Source organism: Aphidius gifuensis, linkage group LG2, assembly GCF_014905175.1.
Source record: "Aphidius gifuensis isolate YNYX2018 linkage group LG2, ASM1490517v1, whole genome shotgun sequence".
NCBI classification, from domain to species: domain Eukaryota; kingdom Metazoa; phylum Arthropoda; class Insecta; order Hymenoptera; family Braconidae; genus Aphidius; species Aphidius gifuensis.
In genome coordinates, this window is record NC_057789.1 from 17,386,279 (window position 1) to 17,407,199 (window position 20,921).

At 29.5% G+C, this 20,921-nt stretch overlaps 2 protein-coding genes across 13 annotated transcripts in view; one reads left to right on the top strand and one right to left on the bottom strand.

Annotated features, from left to right (window-relative positions):
• The first annotated feature begins 1,381 nt into the window (after positions 1–1,381).
• Positions 1,382–10,788, top strand: LOC122849210 (la-related protein 1B). 12 transcript variants are annotated; one of them, XM_044147852.1, is made up of 14 exons: positions 1,384–1,864; positions 2,016–2,211; positions 2,308–2,450; positions 2,706–3,620; positions 4,416–4,486; positions 5,212–5,359; positions 5,820–5,921; positions 6,033–6,205; positions 6,321–6,635; positions 6,846–7,468; positions 7,670–8,418; positions 8,698–8,952; positions 9,411–9,544; positions 9,622–10,788. In XM_044147852.1, the coding sequence occupies exons 4-14, from the start codon at positions 2,768–2,770 to the stop codon at positions 9,997–9,999; spliced, it is 3,801 nt and encodes a 1,266-aa protein (XP_044003787.1). In that variant the 5' UTR covers positions 1,384–1,864; positions 2,016–2,211; positions 2,308–2,450; positions 2,706–2,767; the 3' UTR covers positions 10,000–10,788. The 12 variants fall into 12 exon arrangements, with proteins under 12 accessions (XP_044003793.1, XP_044003787.1, XP_044003790.1 ...); XM_044147858.1 differs by having other exon boundaries at positions 1,382–1,516; positions 1,602–1,864; positions 2,016–3,620; XM_044147855.1 differs by having other exon boundaries at positions 2,016–2,454.
• Positions 10,789–18,145: 7,357 nt separating this feature from the next.
• Positions 18,146–20,921, bottom strand: part of LOC122849228 (protein pelota) — a 43,734-nt gene continuing 40,958 nt past the window's right edge. Inside the window, exon 8 of the mRNA XM_044147901.1 lies at positions 18,146–18,318. Coding sequence (XP_044003836.1) covers positions 18,314–18,318 — 5 coding nt within the window. The 3' untranslated portion in view covers positions 18,146–18,313. The remainder of the gene's footprint in view (positions 18,319–20,921) is intronic.

Below are 20,921 nucleotides of genomic sequence, written 5' to 3' on the forward strand. Positions count from 1 at the left end.
ATCTCATAATTACTGTATTTATTGCTTTTTTTTTGCAAGCTAATGAAACTATCTTTTTTCTTGGCATTTCATGATGTTCCTTAGAACTTGTCAAAACCCTCCTTGCCCACATATCATGGCTATTATCTCATTTTTTTATTGTAATTTTTGAGATTATTCAAGTAAAATATACACAATCATTTTTCGTTAGTTGATTTATTAATGAATATTAATAAATTCTTGAGATTACATATTATGTTGGATGTTAACATATTGTTTTTGGGGTGCGTTCCGTAGAGGACCGCGGTCTACCGAAAATAGGCGTGGTTTATCATGGTGAATTTAATTTCGTTGTAGTGTCAGCACTGCTATGTAGTAGAAAACGTAAACAAACATAAGCAAACGTAAACACCGAAAAATATGATTAACATATTATAAAGAAAAAAATAATTTGGCATCAAAAAAAAAATTGTCAATTAAAATAGTAGGTGTATATTGTTGTTATCTCAATTATTTAGACTGTAAATTTTATTTCTTTTCAAAGTTAATGCTTCAAAACCTATCATAACTCAAATGTAAGGTTAGGACAGCACTTATATTTTTGTTATCTTTCAAGATCTTAAACTGGCTGATGTTGCTGTTCATTTTCAACAAGAACATTACATCAGTCAATATATAATGTGTTTGAAGTGGAATTTTTCTTTTCATTTTGTTAACTGTTATTAACAAATTTATTGTTTCAATAATTTTATTCAGTACAAAATTCAGTAAGCACCACATCACAACATTAACAATACATACATAGAAAAGTGTAAAAAAAGAGTATACATGAGACTGGTTGTTTTTTAGAGATTCCTAGGGAGATTTTTAATTTTTATGGATCCACTCTGATTATGGCCAAAAAGGACCGCGGTCCCCCTACGGAACGCACCCTTGGGCGCCAAATATGTGTATAATGGCGGATAGGCAAAATGGCGTCAGTAAAATAGTTTAAAAAGTAAAATGTAGAGGCGCTTTTAATGTATGATACATGGCGTATGATAATGGAGGTGTATCATACTGTATGATACAGTGTATGATACTGCTGTATGATACACCGGTATCATACCTACCCAACACTGGAGTGGAGACACCGCTTTAGGAATGCACCCATGGCCCTCTCTAGGGGCCGGTTTTGTATTCCACAGTTACAGTTTTTTGGTATAGTCTAACGTTTCGCTTCCCTATACTATACTATACCATGTTGACTTAACTATGGACTACAAAACCAGCCCTAAATAATCTAGTTGAGTAAACTGTACATATATTTTTTTCTTAAGTACTTGTTAAGGCGTGTGGCCACTAGCATAGTTTTTCGAACAAGTTCTATGCCATAGTCCATTTATTACCAGAAACAACTGACTTTTTCAGTGATAACTGGGAATAATCTAGATGTTTCTAGTAATAAATGGACTATGGCATAGAACTTGTTCGAAAAACTATGCTAGTGGCCACACGCCTTTATCTCAATTCCCAAGTGAACCGGAAACATCAGCAAGTTCAGTTCGCGCAGTGCAGAGCCCAGCGATTTTGCCACATGTGTTCATCGTGTATTATCAATGTAATATTTTACGATTTTACAGCTTACATAGAAAATTACCCTCAGAGGCTCAATACCGCGAAAATTCGGACAAAAAAAAATCGTGTTTATAGAATATTTACGTAATCTCCATTATTGTCTGCTATTAGACTTGTTTGAAGACTTAGCTTAAGTTGATAAAATTAAGTCCCAAAAAACGTTAGCAGGATACAATTAATCATTATACGGAAGATACATGATCAACAAGATATAACTATAGCTATAGCTGCTAATTATCGTTTGAGTTGCAGTTTCTATCAAATTTCGGTAAGTCTCAACTAAACAGAATTCTAACTGTCGGCAACATTTATCTTCTGATTCTTTTCAATGTCCCGTTAATATCTGCATGAGTAGATATTTTTATTCTTATTGGCGTTTATTATTTCATTAATCATCTAATTCGAAAACTATGTTTTAGGATTATTTTTATCATATTCACGGTTGATTTTCTCAACAAAAATCAGTCTGCTCTATGAACACGCGGTGTGCTCAATTTGGAAGTCTACTTTTTTTCTCCATTACAACCGTTTCTCACAGTTTCTCAAACGAAGCTTACAAAATTCACCACTAGAAGTCGTAACTGCGGCAACTAAGTAAGCGGTACACGTTTTCATGTAAGTTACATGATGTAACCCATCACTCCACTTATAAAAAGCTTATTTAATTTGTCGATACTATAAGTAACAAATCATCAATATTATCAAATTAAGTGTTAAAACAGTGATTAAAAGACGTTGAAAAGAGCAAAATTTCTTGTCAGAAAGTTGTTAATTAATAGCAACCAAAGCCTATCTTCGACGATGCTGGCCATGCTTTCAAGCCCGCCCAGCATGGTCACTTCGTGCTTCTGATAGTAAGTAAGTCAAGAGTACTGTATTAATTTAGAAAAATAAACTCGGATTTTTATTTTAAACATTAAAGCACTTGACTTGAGTCTAGCGTATTGTACGTTTTAATTCAACTGCTTGGTACTAATTAGTGGTTTTAACATTTAATTATATTATTACTTTTATTATTATTACTGTTACTAATGAATTAATAATAATAATAATAATATCGCTATTATTGTCATTATTTCATTTTTTTTTTGTTTTTAAAAATCAACAAGTAAAAAAAAATAATCATTATCAAGTTTCGACCTCGTGTTTTTATCTTCCAACGAAGTTCAACATGGCGACAACTCTAGCGAGTAGCACACAGGGCTGTAATGAGGTGCCTGGGTGCCCAAGTGTTTCATATGCTAGTGTTTTAAATCCAAAACACACTACCGAGTCACAACGTGCAACAATCAAAGAAAATAACAAAGAAAACATTGACCAAAAATGCTCTTCACAATCATTATTAAATCATCCGAAAGAGCGTATCAGAATTCACTCACAAAATTCATCAGTTACGAAAATAAAATCACGTTCAAAAAGTTTTAAACGGCTCGGTAATACATCTGGAACAAAAAGTGATAAAAAATCTCAACAGCAAATTCCTGAAATGAATGAAAAGATTGATAATGGAAGTAATAAGGATGTTGAAAGCCGTGTAACAGAAGAAGATAAACAATTTAACAATGTCATTAGAGATGGTGAGTTTAAAACTGTTGCACCGAAGTCAGCGCGGAGAAAAGAAAAGTTGGCAGAAAAATATGACAAAGATCGGCATTCTCGTCGAGAAAGACATAGAGATAGACATCATGAGAAACTTCAAAGTGACAGTAGTAGAAGCAAAGAAAGACCTCATAAAGATCGTCACTTAGGCGAGCATTCTCTAAGCAGTAAAGAAGAGAAATGTGTTCAAGATGAGGATAATCAAGAAGGAATATCAGTTAAATATATTGAAGCACCCTTGCCTGTTGTAAATCCATGGATGAAGAGTAAGTCTAGCCAAACGAAAATTCATCAGCCAACTGTTCCACAAATTTCTGTAAATCCAGCAACTGATCTAACCTATAATTCTTTACCAACGTATCCTACATCAAGACGCGCTGAAAAGAAAAAAGTTTTACATCCTCAACTACATCCAGGAAAAGTTGGTAAGTTTATTTACTTTTTGTATAATAGTTTAATACATTGACATTAAACATCAGTTTAGCTAGTAAAATTTGATACGTGCGAGATGTAAACATGGTTTTCATTAAAATAGTACGTGAAATACTTTTTTTAAAAATGACGCAAGTAGTGCCAAAAAAAATAATGAAGAAAATTTTTTACAAGCGTACGGTTGATATAAAGCTGAAGCTAGCGTCTGAGATGTCAGCACGCACAGATAGAATGTTACTACGTAAGAGGCCGTTCAAAAATCCGATTTTTTTTAAATTATTATTTACAATTTATCTATTTCATCAGATCAAAAAAAATATCAAATTATTATTATTGCTATAATTTATCAACTCTGATACAATGCAAAAAAATTATGGTACAGCAAACCTTTTTTACACTGCTCTTTGTTAACTAATAGGGTTTTTGATAAGCCTCTTACGCTGGGGCCTGGTAACGGTTTATCTCTCAACTCAATAATTCGTCGTGTACCTCGGGACTCGATCATTGAAATTTATGGTATCGTTTCTACGACGTTCAATTCCACTTTCAGTCAATTATCATTATATTAATAAAAATTGATTGAAGATTATTATAATATTTATGATTATTCACAATACATCAAATTTCGACTGATGAGTTGTTAAACAAAAGTTTAACATTTTCAATGCTAAAACAATCAATCAAAAGGTATTTGAATAGATAATAATGAAACTTGAGACAAATTCTTTAAAACGTCGTCGTAAAAGATAAACATATCGGAATGACGTTAAATTTTTGTTTCTTTGCAGAGTATAATTTTATCAAGAGTGTACCGTCAATAGTCAAAGCCCCCAAGGACAGAAGAAAATTCAACCATAAGGTAAAAAGTACATATTTTGAGATAGGTGATTATTTTGTTATAATTTATTCGGTATCATATAATTACAGCACCATCTTAATTAGCCAAAAAGTTCGAAACCAAGTTAGTGATTTAAAACATGGTTGATGCAAATAAAGTATTTTCATGTTTGCATTTTTACTTTGGCGACAAAAGATTAGTTATTCATTGAAGATGAACGTTCCGTTTTTGCTGTTCATGCTGTTATAAAAATACAGTCGTAAACACGTTATATCAGACCGAATTAAAATGACCATTATAGTTAAAGTATCATCGTATTTTCAAACTGCTGTTGCATTATTCCTGTGTTTTTCAATTTTTTATTTATTATTATTATTATTATTATTATTATTATTATTATTATTATTATTATTATTATATAAAGGCAACCGACTTCATAAATATTTACAATTGTTCATCATTACCTACTTTTTTTACGTTATGACTTAACTTATGCTTATGTATAATTAAGTTGACTCATCTTTTCGTAGAAATATCGCACAAACTAGATCCTGCAGTTTGGTATATGTAATTTAACTGTAGAATTTTTGCACGAATAAATTCGGTATGTTACTTACGAACGATTCTTGCTATTACTTGTTCATCAATAATACAATAATAGTCACAATTGCTTATTATATTCCATTATATAAATAATTATTGGCATTGTTTATTTTATTAACCAATATATCATTTTTCATACTTAGTCAAAAGTTTCTGTACCAACGGCTGGTGGTGTTGGGGAGAGGAAAGAAGACACTGTCAGCATTACAGAAAAAGATCAAAATCACAATCTTGAAGATAGTGATGGCAATCATAATCCAGACAATGACGCCAACGACAAGAAAAAAAAATGTGAGAATATATTTTGATAAAAAAAAAAAAGCAATTATAAAATTCATTCTTAAGCAACTTGTCTTTTAACGTGTTTTAAGGAGTATAAAAATTGTAATAAATTGAAAAACAATTTATTGTTCAGGTCACAATGTCTTTCTTCGAAAATTTTTATTAAAAATAATTATTATATCATCTCGAAGATAATTATTGTAGGTATTTCAGTATTATAATAAGTGTAGAGGGCAAAAATTATAGAAGTTTAATGGAATAACATGGTGATTGAACCTGTAAAAAGCGCAAGACAATTAACGTCAAAAATTCACTACCATACCTTAAGCCATTTGAATAAAGTTTGAGAGTAGCACTAGTTACAAAATAGAACGATGATTCTCTATAAATTACCTCTTTGAAACTCATTTTATTTATAAATGAAATTAAATTGATTAAGTTGCAATTGCTTATTATCTTATGCTTCAAGTGAATAAACAGAAATGGGTACCATTGGAAATTGACATCACTAAAAGTCGAAGTCGAAGAGATCGATCACCAAAGCACTTAAGTCAGAGGGAAAAAAACCGAGGTGGGTTTTTTTTTTTTTTATTGACTTTAAATAGAAACTATGAAATATTTTTGAAATTTGAAGAAAATTTTGAATTAAGGATCAACATTTAAATAGTATTTTTATGTTTAGACGATGACGTAGGGAAAGAAAGAGAGCAAGATAGGTTTCTTTATGGCTTTAAAAATGGACGTGGTGGTAGAAACTTCAGAAGTCGAGGCAAAGGCCGTATTACTTCCCGAACAGAAGGATTCAGACCACGACAAGAAATCGACTACTCAGAGCATTCAGCTGATTTTACACAGGTAATATTTGTTAAAATATTGATGAACTTAAGTTTTATTAATAAACGAAAATTGAAAGTGTATTTTTCACTCTCACCCAGAGAAATGAGGAAAAATGTAATATTTTTGTTAATAGATGAAGCAGTTTAATCAGGTAGATTCGTCTTACATGATGCCATACATGGGAACTCTCTACTTCAACAACACAAATTATGTGAATTTAGACTCTACAACATTAAAAGACTATATTCGAAAGCAAATCGAATATTATTTTAGTGAAGAAAATCTAATGCGAGATTTTTTCATGCGTCGTAAAATGGATAAGGAAGGCTTCCTGCCAATCACTTTGATCGCTTCGTTTCATCGAGTTCAAGCTCTTACCACAGATGTTTCGCTTGTTATCAACTCCATAATCGAATCTGATGAGCTTGAAATGGTTGATTCTTTCAAAGTAAGAAGTTTTTTTTTTTTTTTTCGTTTTTTCGGTATATTGTATTCTTTACAAATAAGTACGTTCATTTTGTTAAAACATGATTTCTGAAAGGTTTATGCATATATATACATAAAAGTATTAATCTTTTATCTTACTTATTTTGTTTACACTCATTTTTTTTTTTTTTTTATGTAACTTGTTTCTAATATATAAATGTATGTATTTCAGGTTCGAACAGTTAATGATCCGTTGAAATGGCTCATCACTGATGAAACTACAAATCAAACATTTTCTGACTCTTCAGAATCCACTCATGGTATTGTTACTCCATCAGATACAGTAACTAATCCAGAAAAATCTGAGTTTTTACCCGCAGCAAGACCTTTAATAATGATCCCAACACCACGATTGCCTCGTCTACTTAAGTCTATTGTGTCGCCTTCGAAAGTCAGCAAATACGAGACTAGTATTTTGCCTATTGCGTCTGAGACTTTGAATCCTGAAGTTCCTGAATTTATTCCGGTTTTGGCTACTCAAAATATCGCATTAACGTCTTGTAGTAACGAAAATAAACTCAGTGACAGTAATGTTTTAAAAGAAATATCAAACAAAAATAATCTATTAGTAAAATGTGATGAATCGAAATCTTCATATGAGGCTCTTTTCAATGGAAGGGTTGATACAATAACTAATGATGTTTGGAAAGAAGTTAAAAAAAGAGTGAAACCACCATCAAAGGGTAAGCCTGAAAATAAAGAAAAAAAAGAAGAACGAGAAGAACTGGATTTTCAATTTGATGAGGAACTTGATACGCCTCCGCCCACTGGACGACACAATGCCTTTTCAGAGTTGTAAGTTTAACTTTATTTTTATACCTACATTTTGATTATTCATCAGTAAAATGATGATTACCATTAATTTTGTCTTCTTTTCCCGGCTGATTTAAAGTCATGATGCCAAATTAATTGTTCTGAAATTTAAAATACTAATTCAGGTTTAACCTATCATGAATTTCTATTACTGCATCATCTAAGTTTAAAATAATATTTTAGATCTGAAGATGAAGATGATTGTGAGCTCTCTGATCGTGATATTAGCAAACTGCTGATTGTAACACAAAGTGCCAATCTGTCCACCCGCCTTCCTAAACATGAAGGCCATGATCGTACAGGTGGTTGGACAACTCGAGTTAAAATGTCTCAAGATTTAGAGCAAGCCATCAACGAAGGTTTGGTCTACTATGAAGAAGGTTTGTGGGGTGATGATAGTCGTTATGGCTCATCGTCATCAATTGGAAGCTACAAGACTGTTAATGTAATCAGTCAAGCAGCTTTTGAAAAAATGGCGCCCAAACAACCGAAAAAATCGAATCCAGAAGTTCCACCACCTCCACCTGCTTCAGATGATGTGTCAAATCTTTCTTATTTAGATGAAAAACGAGACAAAAAGTCTCGGAGTAAACGTCGTAGTAGACAAGGGCAAATTTCGCGTTTCTTTGCTGTCTATAAAGATGAACCAGCTGTTGATCCAATGACTCCACGAAAACGCAAAACTCGTCATAGTAATAATCCACCGATTGAACATCATGTTGGATGGATTATGGATGTCAGAGAACATAGGCAGCGTACTTATTCTACGGGAAGTAGTACAGGAACGAGTCCTAACGAAGGGTATCTTGCAAATAGTTATGGAAGTCAACCATCTTCATTACCTACCTTTCAGCATCCAAGCCATTCTCTCTTGAAAGAAAATGGTTTTACACAGCAAGTATACTACAAATATCATTGGAGATGTTTAAAAGGTTAGTTACGTTTAACCAAAGACTTTATTTACTCAACGTGTTTTATAATCATTTTTATTTATGAAAGTAAAATTAATAGGTTTGCTTTATTATTTTGTTTTTCGCTAAAATATTAACTATTTACTTATTTTATCATGATGAATTTACTTTTATTGTCTTCTTTTCCCGACTGATAGTCTGCTGAGAAATGTAAATCTGATGTTTCCGTACTGAATTTGACATACTTTTGATTTGTTAACAAAATAAAACTTTACAGAAATAAAATTATTAATTTTTCAGATCGAAGCCAATTGGGTATTGGACAGTCACAAGAAATGAATACACTTTTCCGTTTCTGGTCTTTTTTCTTAAGGGAAAACTTTAATCGCAATATGTATGAAGAATTCAAAAGTCTTGCTAAAGAAGACGCTGTTGCTGGATATCGTTATGGTCTTGAATGTCTTTTCCGTTACTACAGTTATGGCCTTGAAAAAAAATTCAGACCACAAGTTTACAAAGACTTTGAATCGGAGACGATAATCGATTACGAGAATGGTAATATATTTTTTTTTCTTTATATTGAAAAATTTAAAAAGATTCATTTTTAAAAATCTTTCTATTTTTCGTACTGCTATCGATATATAAGATTTCGCTCATCAAACAAAGATTTATTTAATTAAATAAAATTAAATGTAATTTATCAAATTAATTTTACATGATTACTTGTGCACTTACAAAATTCTTTGTATAAAATACCGAAACATAAATACAATCTATACTATAATTGGTTTTTATTGATTAAGATTAATCGCTAGATTATTCCAATTAAATACAATCATCACTACAAAATAAAAAAAATAACTGTTTTGAGGATCTATTTGGTCAGCTCAGAACAGTTAGATCATTGTTTTTTTATTAATAGTCAAAGTAATCGAAAAAAAATGTTTTGATAGTTCTAATCGTACCTTCAACACATCCATTTGAAAAAAATTAAAACTACATCGTCGTTTCAGGTCAACTTTACGGGTTGGAAAAATTTTGGGCGTTTATGCGGTATTATAAACATGCGGATAAGTTGCATGTTGAACCAGTACTTGAAGAATACTTATCTAAATTTAGAAGTATTGAAGATTTTCGAGTTGTTGAGGTAAGTGCACAAAATTTTATATAATTTAAATCAAATACATATATTCAATAAAACGTTTTTCTTTATGTATTTTTTAGCCTCTTAATGAAACTCGCCAGGAGTCAAGCAGCAAACTGCTCTCATTAGCTGACAAGCGACGAAATCGAAGTGTTTCAGAAAGTGAGCGTGATATAGGATTAATATTGAGTCGAGTTAGAAGACTCTCAGGTGGTTCCAGCACAGTGACGTCATCTGCTTTAACCTCAAATCTTCATAAACAACTATCCTCGACTTCAATTAACTTAGCACAATGTCGCAATCGGTCTGATTCTTTTGGTTCAGGGCGTACTGCTCATACCAACTCAAGACGTCGTAATGATTCAAACTCATCTGTCGGTCGTGATCACGTGAAACAGCAGCCAAGATCTCGCCATAATTCTGGCTCATTTACTAAGTTACAAGCGGTATCTAAATAAAAAAAACGAAAACTGTAAACTTATTTTTTGCAACGAATGCTAAATAATACGACTTCACTATTGAAATTTTCAAGCACTTTTATACTTCAAATTAAGTGACAGTTCAATTGATAAAATCTATATAGGTTATGAGAAAATAATTTAGTGTTGAAAATTTTCTTTTTCTGCGATTTTAAAGCAAGAACTGAGAATTAAAGTCATTAATTACCTGGCGAGAAATTAAACATCTTTCATTATTTTTTTTCAAGTCTTCCAGTTCACAACTTTCTAATATTAATAGTTCGGCATATAAGAATTCGCCGGGTAGAAGAAATAATGTTGATTTTGAATGACGATGTGTATAATTAAAAATTCCAAAAACTTTTTTTTTGTTTAGCTCATTGAATGCTTATTACCAGAAAAATTAACTACTGCTTGGCAACGCATAAGTATATATATATATCATGATTTTTCAAATTCCAAAACAAGTTAACTTTTTTTTAGTTCTTTAAAATTTATTCTTAAATATAATGTTTGATTATCGTAAGCAAAACAAAATAATTGTAAGTGAACCCCTGAAGCGTGGCTTATCTGATATTTTTTTTTTTCTTTTTTATACGTTGAACATGCCCGTATGTTTAGGTGCTTACATTCATAAAAACAAATAACCCTTAAACATAAAGAATGTCAGTGCTGAGAAATTAAATAACATAGAACAAAACTATCGCTAACTTCACATTCTTGCTTTTGTTAAAGTTCGTCTGACAAATCTATGTGAATAATAAATAAAGTTTCTTTACATATTTAGGATTTATTGATGACAGACTAGTCATGTACCACCTACACAGATTTGTCATTACATCGAAGTCGATAATAGATAATTGAAGATAAAACTCCAAAGTCACATAAGGCAGACTTTTTTGAAGTTTGCGATAAAACTTATGTATTACGTATAAAGCTCCACTGAATTATAAATACAAATTTATTACCACAAAAAATTGAAAAAATGATAAGAAATTACTATGTTCGATAGATTCAATACTAACTTTGAAAATTAAAAAATAATCATAAGCCTAGTGTATATGTAAAAATAATAAAATAGTAATATTAAAAAACGAACATTTTGGTTCTTAAAATAAGTGAATAAAATATATTCGATAATAAATGGAGTAATGACCAGGAATTTGCATGTATAAGACGTTAAAAACTATGTATAACGACGTTTTAAACATATATTTAATACTACGTAGAATCGTTTCTCCAAACGTTCCCAAATCATTTCCAAACGATTCTATATCTCAGTTTTCCATTTTTCATAATCCTGCCAATTATATATGGTGTACCCGGCCAAAGAGAGGAGTCAGGAGCGACAGTTTTCATGTAAACCATGTACAGTATTAAGGGGTGTCTCCACGCCAGTGTTGGGTAGGTAAGATACCGTATCTTACATCATCGGTTTCATACATCGAGGTATCTTACATTGCGTTCTCAGCGCCTTCTACGAATAAAAGTGGAACCTTCGTGCTACAATTTTTTTTTATTCGATAAGTACACATCATGGAGTTTAACACCTCCATGGTACACATATATGTAATACTCTTATATTGCTAACAAGGCTCGATTTTCATATGGTGGATGAGCTTGCGTATACGACGCGCATGTGACACGCACACTATATCTAATTGTTAAATTTATTTGCATTGGTGCAAACAAAAATTTTTACATCAAATGTAGTAGTGTGAGTGTCACATGCGCGCGTCGTTTTGGTATGCGCCCGACAAGGAAGACGATAGAGTCTGCACCGTAGCCCATGAAGGAAATCCACTTATTGTAGAGATAGGACGTTAGCAATATAGGAGTATTACGGATATGTAAAGACATGGGTGCATTCCTTTAATAAAAAATTTTTTTTCGTTTCGCAATTTCGCCCTGTAATACCGACTAAAAACTAGAAACAGAAACAACGACAAAAGTGATAAAATTCTCTATGCCATATTCCAGACTTTATAGTTTACCATAATGTGTGGTACGACCTATGTGACAATAACAAACAATCACAACAAGTCAATTTTCTATTTATTTCAGTTTGATATAAACATTGAACAGTTATCCATCTAATAATTCGAAGCCAAAAAAAATAATGTCATGTGTCAGTACTGCCACGACAAGAAACAGCTTTTTCCTATAAAATTTTGGCCGGTATTACAGGGCGAAATTGCAAAACGAAAAAAAATTTTTTATTAAAGGAATGCACCCCATGTAATTCATTTATTAAATAAATAAAAATTCCAAAAACAAGCAGCAGCTAAGGAAAAGATGTAGCTAAAAAATTGATGTTGCTTGAAAAAGAATTTCTTTGGCAACTGTAATTCCTTAGCTCCACCTTTTCCTTAGCTACTATTTTTCCTTGGGATTTTTATTTATTTAGAAAATTAGTTATTTAAAATTAAAGCAACATTAATTCCTTAAAATATAATTTTTTGGCAACATTAATTTCTTAGCTACATCTTTTTCTTAGCTACTGCTTTTCCTTGGACATTTTAATTTATTTAATAAATAAAATTACATGCATTTTATTTTTTAAATAAATAAAAATCCCAAGGAAAAATAGTAGCTAAGGAAAAGATGGAGCTAAGGAATTACAGTTGCCAAAGAAATTCTTTTTTAAGCAACATTAATTCCTTAGCTACATCTTTCCCTTAGCTACTGCTTTTTCTTGGACATTTCCATCTTTTAAAAATAAAATGACATGTATATTATTTATTTAATAAATAGAAAATGTCCGAGGAAAAGCAGTAGCTAAGGAAAGGATGGAGCTAAGAAATTAATGTTGCCAAAAAATTATGTTTCAATTAAAAAAATTGTAAACAATGTCAGGTGGCAGGCCATCACATAATTATTGGGAAGAAGGGAGTTTTCGTCGTATTATTGATACAAAAAATCACAAAAAATAATAAAGCATATGAATTGTGCTTATTTTGTAATTCATTTTGTAATTAGCAAAAGATAGATGAAAAAAAAACACAGGTAAATAAAAATCACGGTATACATTCTCAGTAAATTAAAGGAATATTTACAATTATTTATTTTTACTGTATTTATTAATTTAGAAATAGTTGCACGAAAACAATCTGACACCCAGTTCCAACATCTTGATTTTGTTTGGTGATGAAGAAAATAACAACAATGATGCTGGTCTAAAATTACTTGATAATACTGAGCAAAATATTAAAATTATAAGTGCATCAAGTGATCCTCTAATAGTTAATGATAAATCTTATGCTGATAATATTTTATTTGTGAATTAGTATTCTTTTCCTATAGAACAAGAAAAAGAAAAGATGCTATTTTTAATAGAACATTTGAATAAAGAAGGAATGGAAGGTATTGGAGATTATAAAGATTCATCATCAAACCGAAGGACTGTACTTAAGATGTATTTTATAATTGTTTAAATAAAAATAATACTAAACGTCGTTAAATACAAATATATAAATATTTTAAATAGCTGAATAAAAATTTTTGTTAAGTATAAAATCGCAAAAAAAACTCTGTGCTTAACAGATTATTAATATTTTTATAATTTACTAAAGATAATTTAAAGATATTAACTTTTTTCTACAGAACACCAAATAAATATATAATATGTAATTAATAAATATCTGATACAAAAAAATTATTATTTTTTTCTTGTGTAATATTAATATAAAAATTCTTGGTTAATGCAAAGTCGTATAAATTTTTTAATTATAAGACTAGCCAAAAATGTATTATAAGTCAATTTCACGTTAATTCGAAGAATAACTAGAACTATAAATTTATTCATATTCAATTGAATAATCGTATTTATTAAAAAAATTGATATTCAAAAATCATTCTTATTTTTTAACTAACTTTGCTTTTTTGGGCACACATGTTTTCAAATTTTTTTGTTAATGCCATTGATTATAATATTATAATAAACTATATTATATAAACTCATCTCATAATTATGTTCGTTCGTTCATTTATTTATTATTGTATTTATTCTCACAAAAAAGCTAGATTACATTGAAATATGTTTTTATTTGTTTACAACAACAGGTTGTTTGGCATCAGGTAAGGCTAGGTATGAGTTCTTTACATTATTTACATTATTTGCGTTTTTCACGTAAATTACATGTAAATTACATGTAATGTGAATAACTCGAAAAAATTCCCATTTACCCAACACTGACTATCCAATTACTTTGGTTTAATTTTTATTTTTGTCAAAAAATAATTTCGGAATAACGTTATAAAACTTTACGCGACGATCATTTTTTTTATTATGTTTTTTCGTTAAAATAATTTGGAAGTTTTTTTATTTTTGTGTATTATTTTTTATTTATGTAGCTGAGAAATTAATGTAGCCAAATAAATGATGTTTAAAGGAATTAATGTTCATTAATTAAAATAGAAATAATAATAATAACAAAGAAAATAAATGTTGCGAGGAAGATTAGAGATTTTTTATTTTTAAATTAGAAAAAAAAATTATGGGCGAATTTATATTACCTTGAAATTATTTTTGACAAAAATAAAAATTAATCCAAAGAAATTTCCCCGTGGGCAGTCGCGTCCTTCGGGCGCTCATTTGCACATGATCGTTTTTTTTTATTTAAAAATAAAAATAATAATAATAACAACAAAAAGAAATGTTGCGAGAAAGATTAGAAATTTTTTACTTCGAAATGAAAAAAAAAATTATGGGCAAATTTATATTATTTTGAAATTGGTTTTAACTAAAATAAAAATAAAACTAAAGAAACTTTTCCGTGAGCAGTCGCGCTCTTCAGGCGCTCATTTTTCTGTAGAAATTTTTTTTTTAAATTTATTTTCGGAAAAAAAAAAATAATAGAAACAATAAAATTCACGACAAAATTCAAAAAAAAAATTTCTAAATTATTTTAACGAAAAAAAAAACTGATTGCCACGTGAAATTCAATAACATTATTACAAAGTTATTTTTTGATAAAAATAAAAATCAAACCAAAGAAATTTTCCCCCGTAGGCAGTCGCGCCCTTCGGGCACTCATTTCCTCATGATCGTTTTTAAAAAAAAAAAAAAAATTATGGGCAAATTTATATTATTTTGAAATTGGTTTTGACGAAGATAAAAATGAAACTAAATAAATTTTCCAGTGAGCAGTCGCGCCCTTCAGGCGCTCAATTTTCTATAAAAATTTATTTCTAAATTTATTTTCCGAAAGAAAAAAATAATAGAATCAATAAAATTTACGACAAAGTTGAGAAAAAAAATTCCAAATTATTTTAACGAGAAACATAAGAGTAAAAAAAATGATCATCGCGTAAAATTTTATAACGTTATTCCGAAATTATTTTTTGACGAAAATAAAAATTAAACCGAAGTAATTTTTCCATGGGCAGTCGCGCCCTTCTATAATTATTCTTTTTCATTTAAAAATAAGAATAATAATAATAACAACGAAAATAAATGTTGCGAGGAAGAAATTTTTTATTTTTGAATAAAAAAAAAAAAATATGGGCAAATTTATATTACCTTGAAATTATTTTTGACAAAAATAAAAATAAAACTAAAGAAATTTTTCTGTGAACAGTCGCGCCCTTCGGGCGCTCATTTGCACACGATCGTTTTTTTTCATTTAAAAATAAAAATAATAATAATAACAACAAAAAGAAATGTTGCGAGAAAGATTAGAAGTTTTTTATTTCTACATGAAAAAAAAAATTATGGGCAAAATTATATTATTTTGAAATTGGTTTTGACAAAATTAAAAATGAAACTAAAGAAATTTTTCTGCGAGCAGTCGCGCCCTTCAGGCGCTCATTTTTTCGTGAAATCTTTTTTTCGGAAAAAAAAAATAATAGAAACAATAAAATTCACGACAAAATTGAAAAAAAAAAATTCTAAATTATTTTAACGAAAAACAAAATGATCGTCGCGTGAAATTCAATAACATTATTCCGAAATTGTTTTTTGATAAAAATAAAAATTAACCCAAAGAAATTTGCCCATAATCGTTTTTTTTTATTTAAAAATAAGAATTATAATAATAACAAAAATAAATGTTGCGTGGAAGATTAGAAATTTTTTGTTTTTAAATAAAAAAAAAAAATTATGGGCAAATTTATATTATTTTGAAATTGGTTTTGACAAAAATGAAACTAAATAAATTTTCCCGTAGGCAGTCGGGTCCTTCGGGCGCTCATTTTTCTATAAAAATTTTTTTTTTAATTTATTTTCCGAAAAAAAGAAATAATAGAATTAATAAAATTCACGACAAAAATGAAAAAAAACTAAATAAATTCAGTTTACTTGTTGGTAAATATGAGGATTCAACGGCATTAAAACTTACATTGTCATATTGTGATAGTTCAATTGAAGCATATGATGTATTAGTTGCATTATTAGAAACAGAACAGCTATCATTATCTAATGATAAAAATAGTGTTACAACCGAGGGGGAAGTCACTTGTGAATCTGGTGTACATCGGGAGAAGAATCTTCAATAATCTCTTGTAATCGTACAGAAATGATTATGGAAAAATCGTGTAATCTATGTAATCTAAAGTACTCTTGTAATCTTTTATAATCATCAATAATCTTTAAAAATTTTATGTAATCACCAGTAATCTTACGTCGTATATCTGTAATCTGCGAAAATTTTCTTGTAATCTTGATATGATTACAGAAAATCTCAGTAATCTTCCCTTCACCGTTTTCAGATCGCGCATGCGCGTGTATACATGCACATGTATGGTATATTAATTTTTTTTTTTCTTTATTCGTTTTTCATTAATTTTTTTTTTTTTTCTTTGAATTTTAAGTGTAATCATAAAAGATTACAAGGAATCTTTGTGATTACCAAAAAAAAAAGTAATCTTGTGTAATCATTAGGAATATTGCATGATTACAGGTAATCTGTAATCTGGTGTAATCTTCAATAATCTCGTGTAATTTTTTTTGAAATCTTTGAATTTTAAGTGTAATCATAAAAAATTACTAGGATTCTTTGTGATTACAAAAAAAGTAATCTTGTGTAATTATTGGAAAGATTACATGATTACCGGTAATCTGTAATCTGGTGTACAATAAATTTTGGAGTGACTTCCGCCTCGGTTACAACTGATAATTATTATCTTGCAAAGAAATAGAATTTTTTTTTTTTTATTTCAAAAAAAAAAAAAAAAAAAATCTAAGACATTTTTTCATAGTTTTATTTAATCAAGTAGTCCACTGCTGTACAAGCATTAATACAATACAAATATGTTAACAGTTACAAAAATAGGTTTTTTTAATTATTGATTTAATAATTAGACTGTTTGATAGATTGTTATTTTTTAATGAGAAAAAAAAGTCAATTCACGAAATATTTATAATAGATCAAAGTGAAAAAAAAAAAAAAAACGAAAAACCAAAAAAGTCATTGCAGTTTTTTAATATTGTTAATAAAAAATGCTCGTGAATTAATTTTACTTGTATATATTTATTTTAATTTCATAACAAAAGTCAATATTTATTATCATGATAGATCATTTTTATTAATATTATTTGATTTTAAAAATTTCAAACAAATTTATTCTTCTAGCTAATTATTATAACAAGCTTGTAATCAATACACCAGTCAAACTGGATTATTAAAACTTTTTTATTTTGCATAATAATTCACACATACTCTCATTTAAATTTCGTGTCATTTGATTTAAAAATTCTTCTGTGATTGAAAACGAATTGCACCATCTTGTCAAACGATGATGATTGAAGAAAATATTTCTGTATATTGACATCTTGCTAGCTAGTTAAGCAAAAAAAACTAAATTAAATAAGAAAAAAATATTACATTTTTGCTAATAAACAAGTCTGCTTAATTTTATTATTGATTTTTTTTTGACGATTTCATTACGTATTTTCTAAATGACATTTTGCTCTAAATAATAATAATAAAAATAATAATTAACAGTTTTTAAATAATTATTATAAGTTATAATTTATAACTATCATTACGTTTTAAAATATATTGTTTATTGTCAACATTTTGTAAAAAGAAAAAAAAAAAAAATACATTTTGTAACTTATAAAAAATTGTATTATAATAAACTTACACATAAATGTATTATTTGTGTATTTATTTATTGTGTTAACATTTCTTATTATTATTTCTTCATTTTAAGTTTATAAGACGAATTTTAATTTTTTTAATAAATATTTTATTATTCAAAATATACGCGCGCATTCGAGACGCCATGCTGCAACCATTACAATCCGAAAGTTTCTACAAATTCACGTTACAATGTTGGCCTTCTGAATTCAGAAGTTCCCCCACCATGAGTTTTAGCCTGAAAATTTAACACTTGGTGTCAAGGGCCTGAATTATCTAGTGATAATAGATGTTGCTGCAAAATCTTGCAAGCATTTCAATAGCATGGAGACACCGCTTAATGCACCATTTTGGTTTTATCAACAGATAATTGTAAACAACCAAGAAGACTACAGAAACCAGGAGAGTCAACCAGAGTTGGGTAGGTATGATACCGGTGTATCATACAGTAGTATCATACATTGTAAAATACAGTATGATACATCCTCATTATCATACGCCATGTATCATACATTAATAGCGCCAATTTACCAGGACCCCAGAACTACATAGGAATCCGAGGCGGCTTATATTTATTACTAGACGCACCGTGCGTCAACGCAGAAAAACCAATTTTTGTCCGAGAAAAAGACAGAAAATGAGACAGACACACAGATAAAACTCGTCGATATAGACTTTCTACAAGACCGACTTTTTTCATTAACTATTTTATCTACATTTCATTTATTGTCATTTTTTGAATTTGTATAGAATTCAAATTAATAAAAAACCATAGGAAAAATGGTAGCTAAGGAAAGGAAATTAATGTCTTTGGCAAAATTAATTTTCTATAGATTAGCATGTAAACAACATTCTTTCCTTAGCTACCATTTTTCCTGTAGCTTTTTATTTATTGAAATTGAAAAAAAGCTATGGGAAAAATATTAGCTAAGGAAAGGATGTTGCCTACATGTTTATGTTTTCAGCAGGATTAATTTTCTGTAAATTAACATGGAAACAACATCCTTTCCTTAGCTACCTTTTTTCCTATAGCTTTTTATTCATTTTATAATTTATTTTATTTTATAAATTTAATAACAATTAACTATTATTCAATTATCAATCAATTCTAAATTAATCAATATAATTTCGTTTATATTATTTGAATTTATTCGAAGAGATATGCCTCATAGCTGGTAAAGCAGATCTGAGACCGATACTGTAGAAAAGAAATAGGTTTACCCTATGAATGCAACATAACTAGACTTAGTCTAGGGAATCGGGAGGAACTAGACTGCAAAATAAGTCGCCTCGGATTTACACGTAGTGCTGGGGCCCTGCAATTTACTCTTTTACTTCGCCTTTCATTTTGTCTATCCGCCATTGTACACATATTTGGTGCCTAAAAGCAATAGGTGCTTTCTTTTGGGCATTTATTTTTTTTCCTATTCATTTTTGCGCTTGTGTAGTCGAATGCGTACTCAGCAAAAAGTCAGCAACAGCGTAGTACATGAGAGAGCTGGATCAGCTATGTTTTAATTCTTATTTTTTAAGAATTATTTGTTCGACGCCACTGCAGTCCAATTCACAGGGCAAATTTTTTACAATTTAGGGCTTTTTTTTGCCGGTGATGGTGCTTGTCAAATTTTTTTTATATAGATTTCACATACAAAAGCTCTACAAGCGCCGCCAGTAGAGGAAAAAAGCCCTAAATTGTAATGCCCTGTGAATTGGACTGCTGTTCTCTCCTCAAGATTGCATAATATGCGCATGTATATGATCATGCGCATTGAAGTGAAAAAAAATGAACACCTAAAAGAAAGCACCTAATATGTCAACATAATATGTAATTTCACGAATTTATTAATATCTATTGGCCACAACCCACGACTAATGATTGTGTATATTTTATTCAAATAATCTCAAAAAATAATAATAAAAAAATGAGATAGTAGACCATCATATGATATGTGGAGAAGAAGGGTTTCGACAGTTTTTAAAAAACACTATGAAATGCCAGGAAAAAAGATAGTTTGATTAGCTTCCAAAAATGAAATACTAAATACAGTAGTTACGAGATTACAATTACACATATGATTTAACATCACTCAATATCACAAATATATTTCTCTTGTCATTTTCCATGAGAAACGCATTAAATTAATCGGGGAAACCTATTTGTCAAGTTGACATTATTCACCATATTGGCATACTTTTATATATTCCAAACGAACTCATAATCCAAATATTTAAAATAGTCATAATATTAACTGTAATATTATTTTCTCATTCAATGATTTAGTTATAACAGAACTTTTTATATACGACGATAATGCGGTCATTCGAAGAAACTTCACTGACTAAAATTCACCAACGCATTCGTTATTTTCAGTAATTGTGTTTGGGTGCATTCCTTTAATAAAAAATTTTTTTTCGTTTTGCAATTTCGCCCTGTAATACTGGCCAAAATTTTATAGGAAAAAGCTGTTTCTTGTCGTGGCAGTACTGACACATGACATTATTTTTTTTGGCTTCAAATTATTAGATGGATAACTGTTCAATGTTTATATCAAACTGCACCCGTATTCACAGGGCATTACAATTTAGGGCTTTTTTCATCCACCGGTGGCGCTTGTAGAGCTTTTATATGTAAAATCTATATAAAAACAATTTTATAAGCGCCATCAGTGGCAAAAAAAAGCCCTAAATTGTATAAAATTTGCCCTGTGAATACGGGTGCTGAAATAAATAGAAAATTGACTTGTTGTGATTGTTCGTTATTGTCACATAGGTCGTACCACACATTATGGTAAACTATAAAGTCTGGAATATGGCATAGAGAATTTTATCACTTTTGTCGTT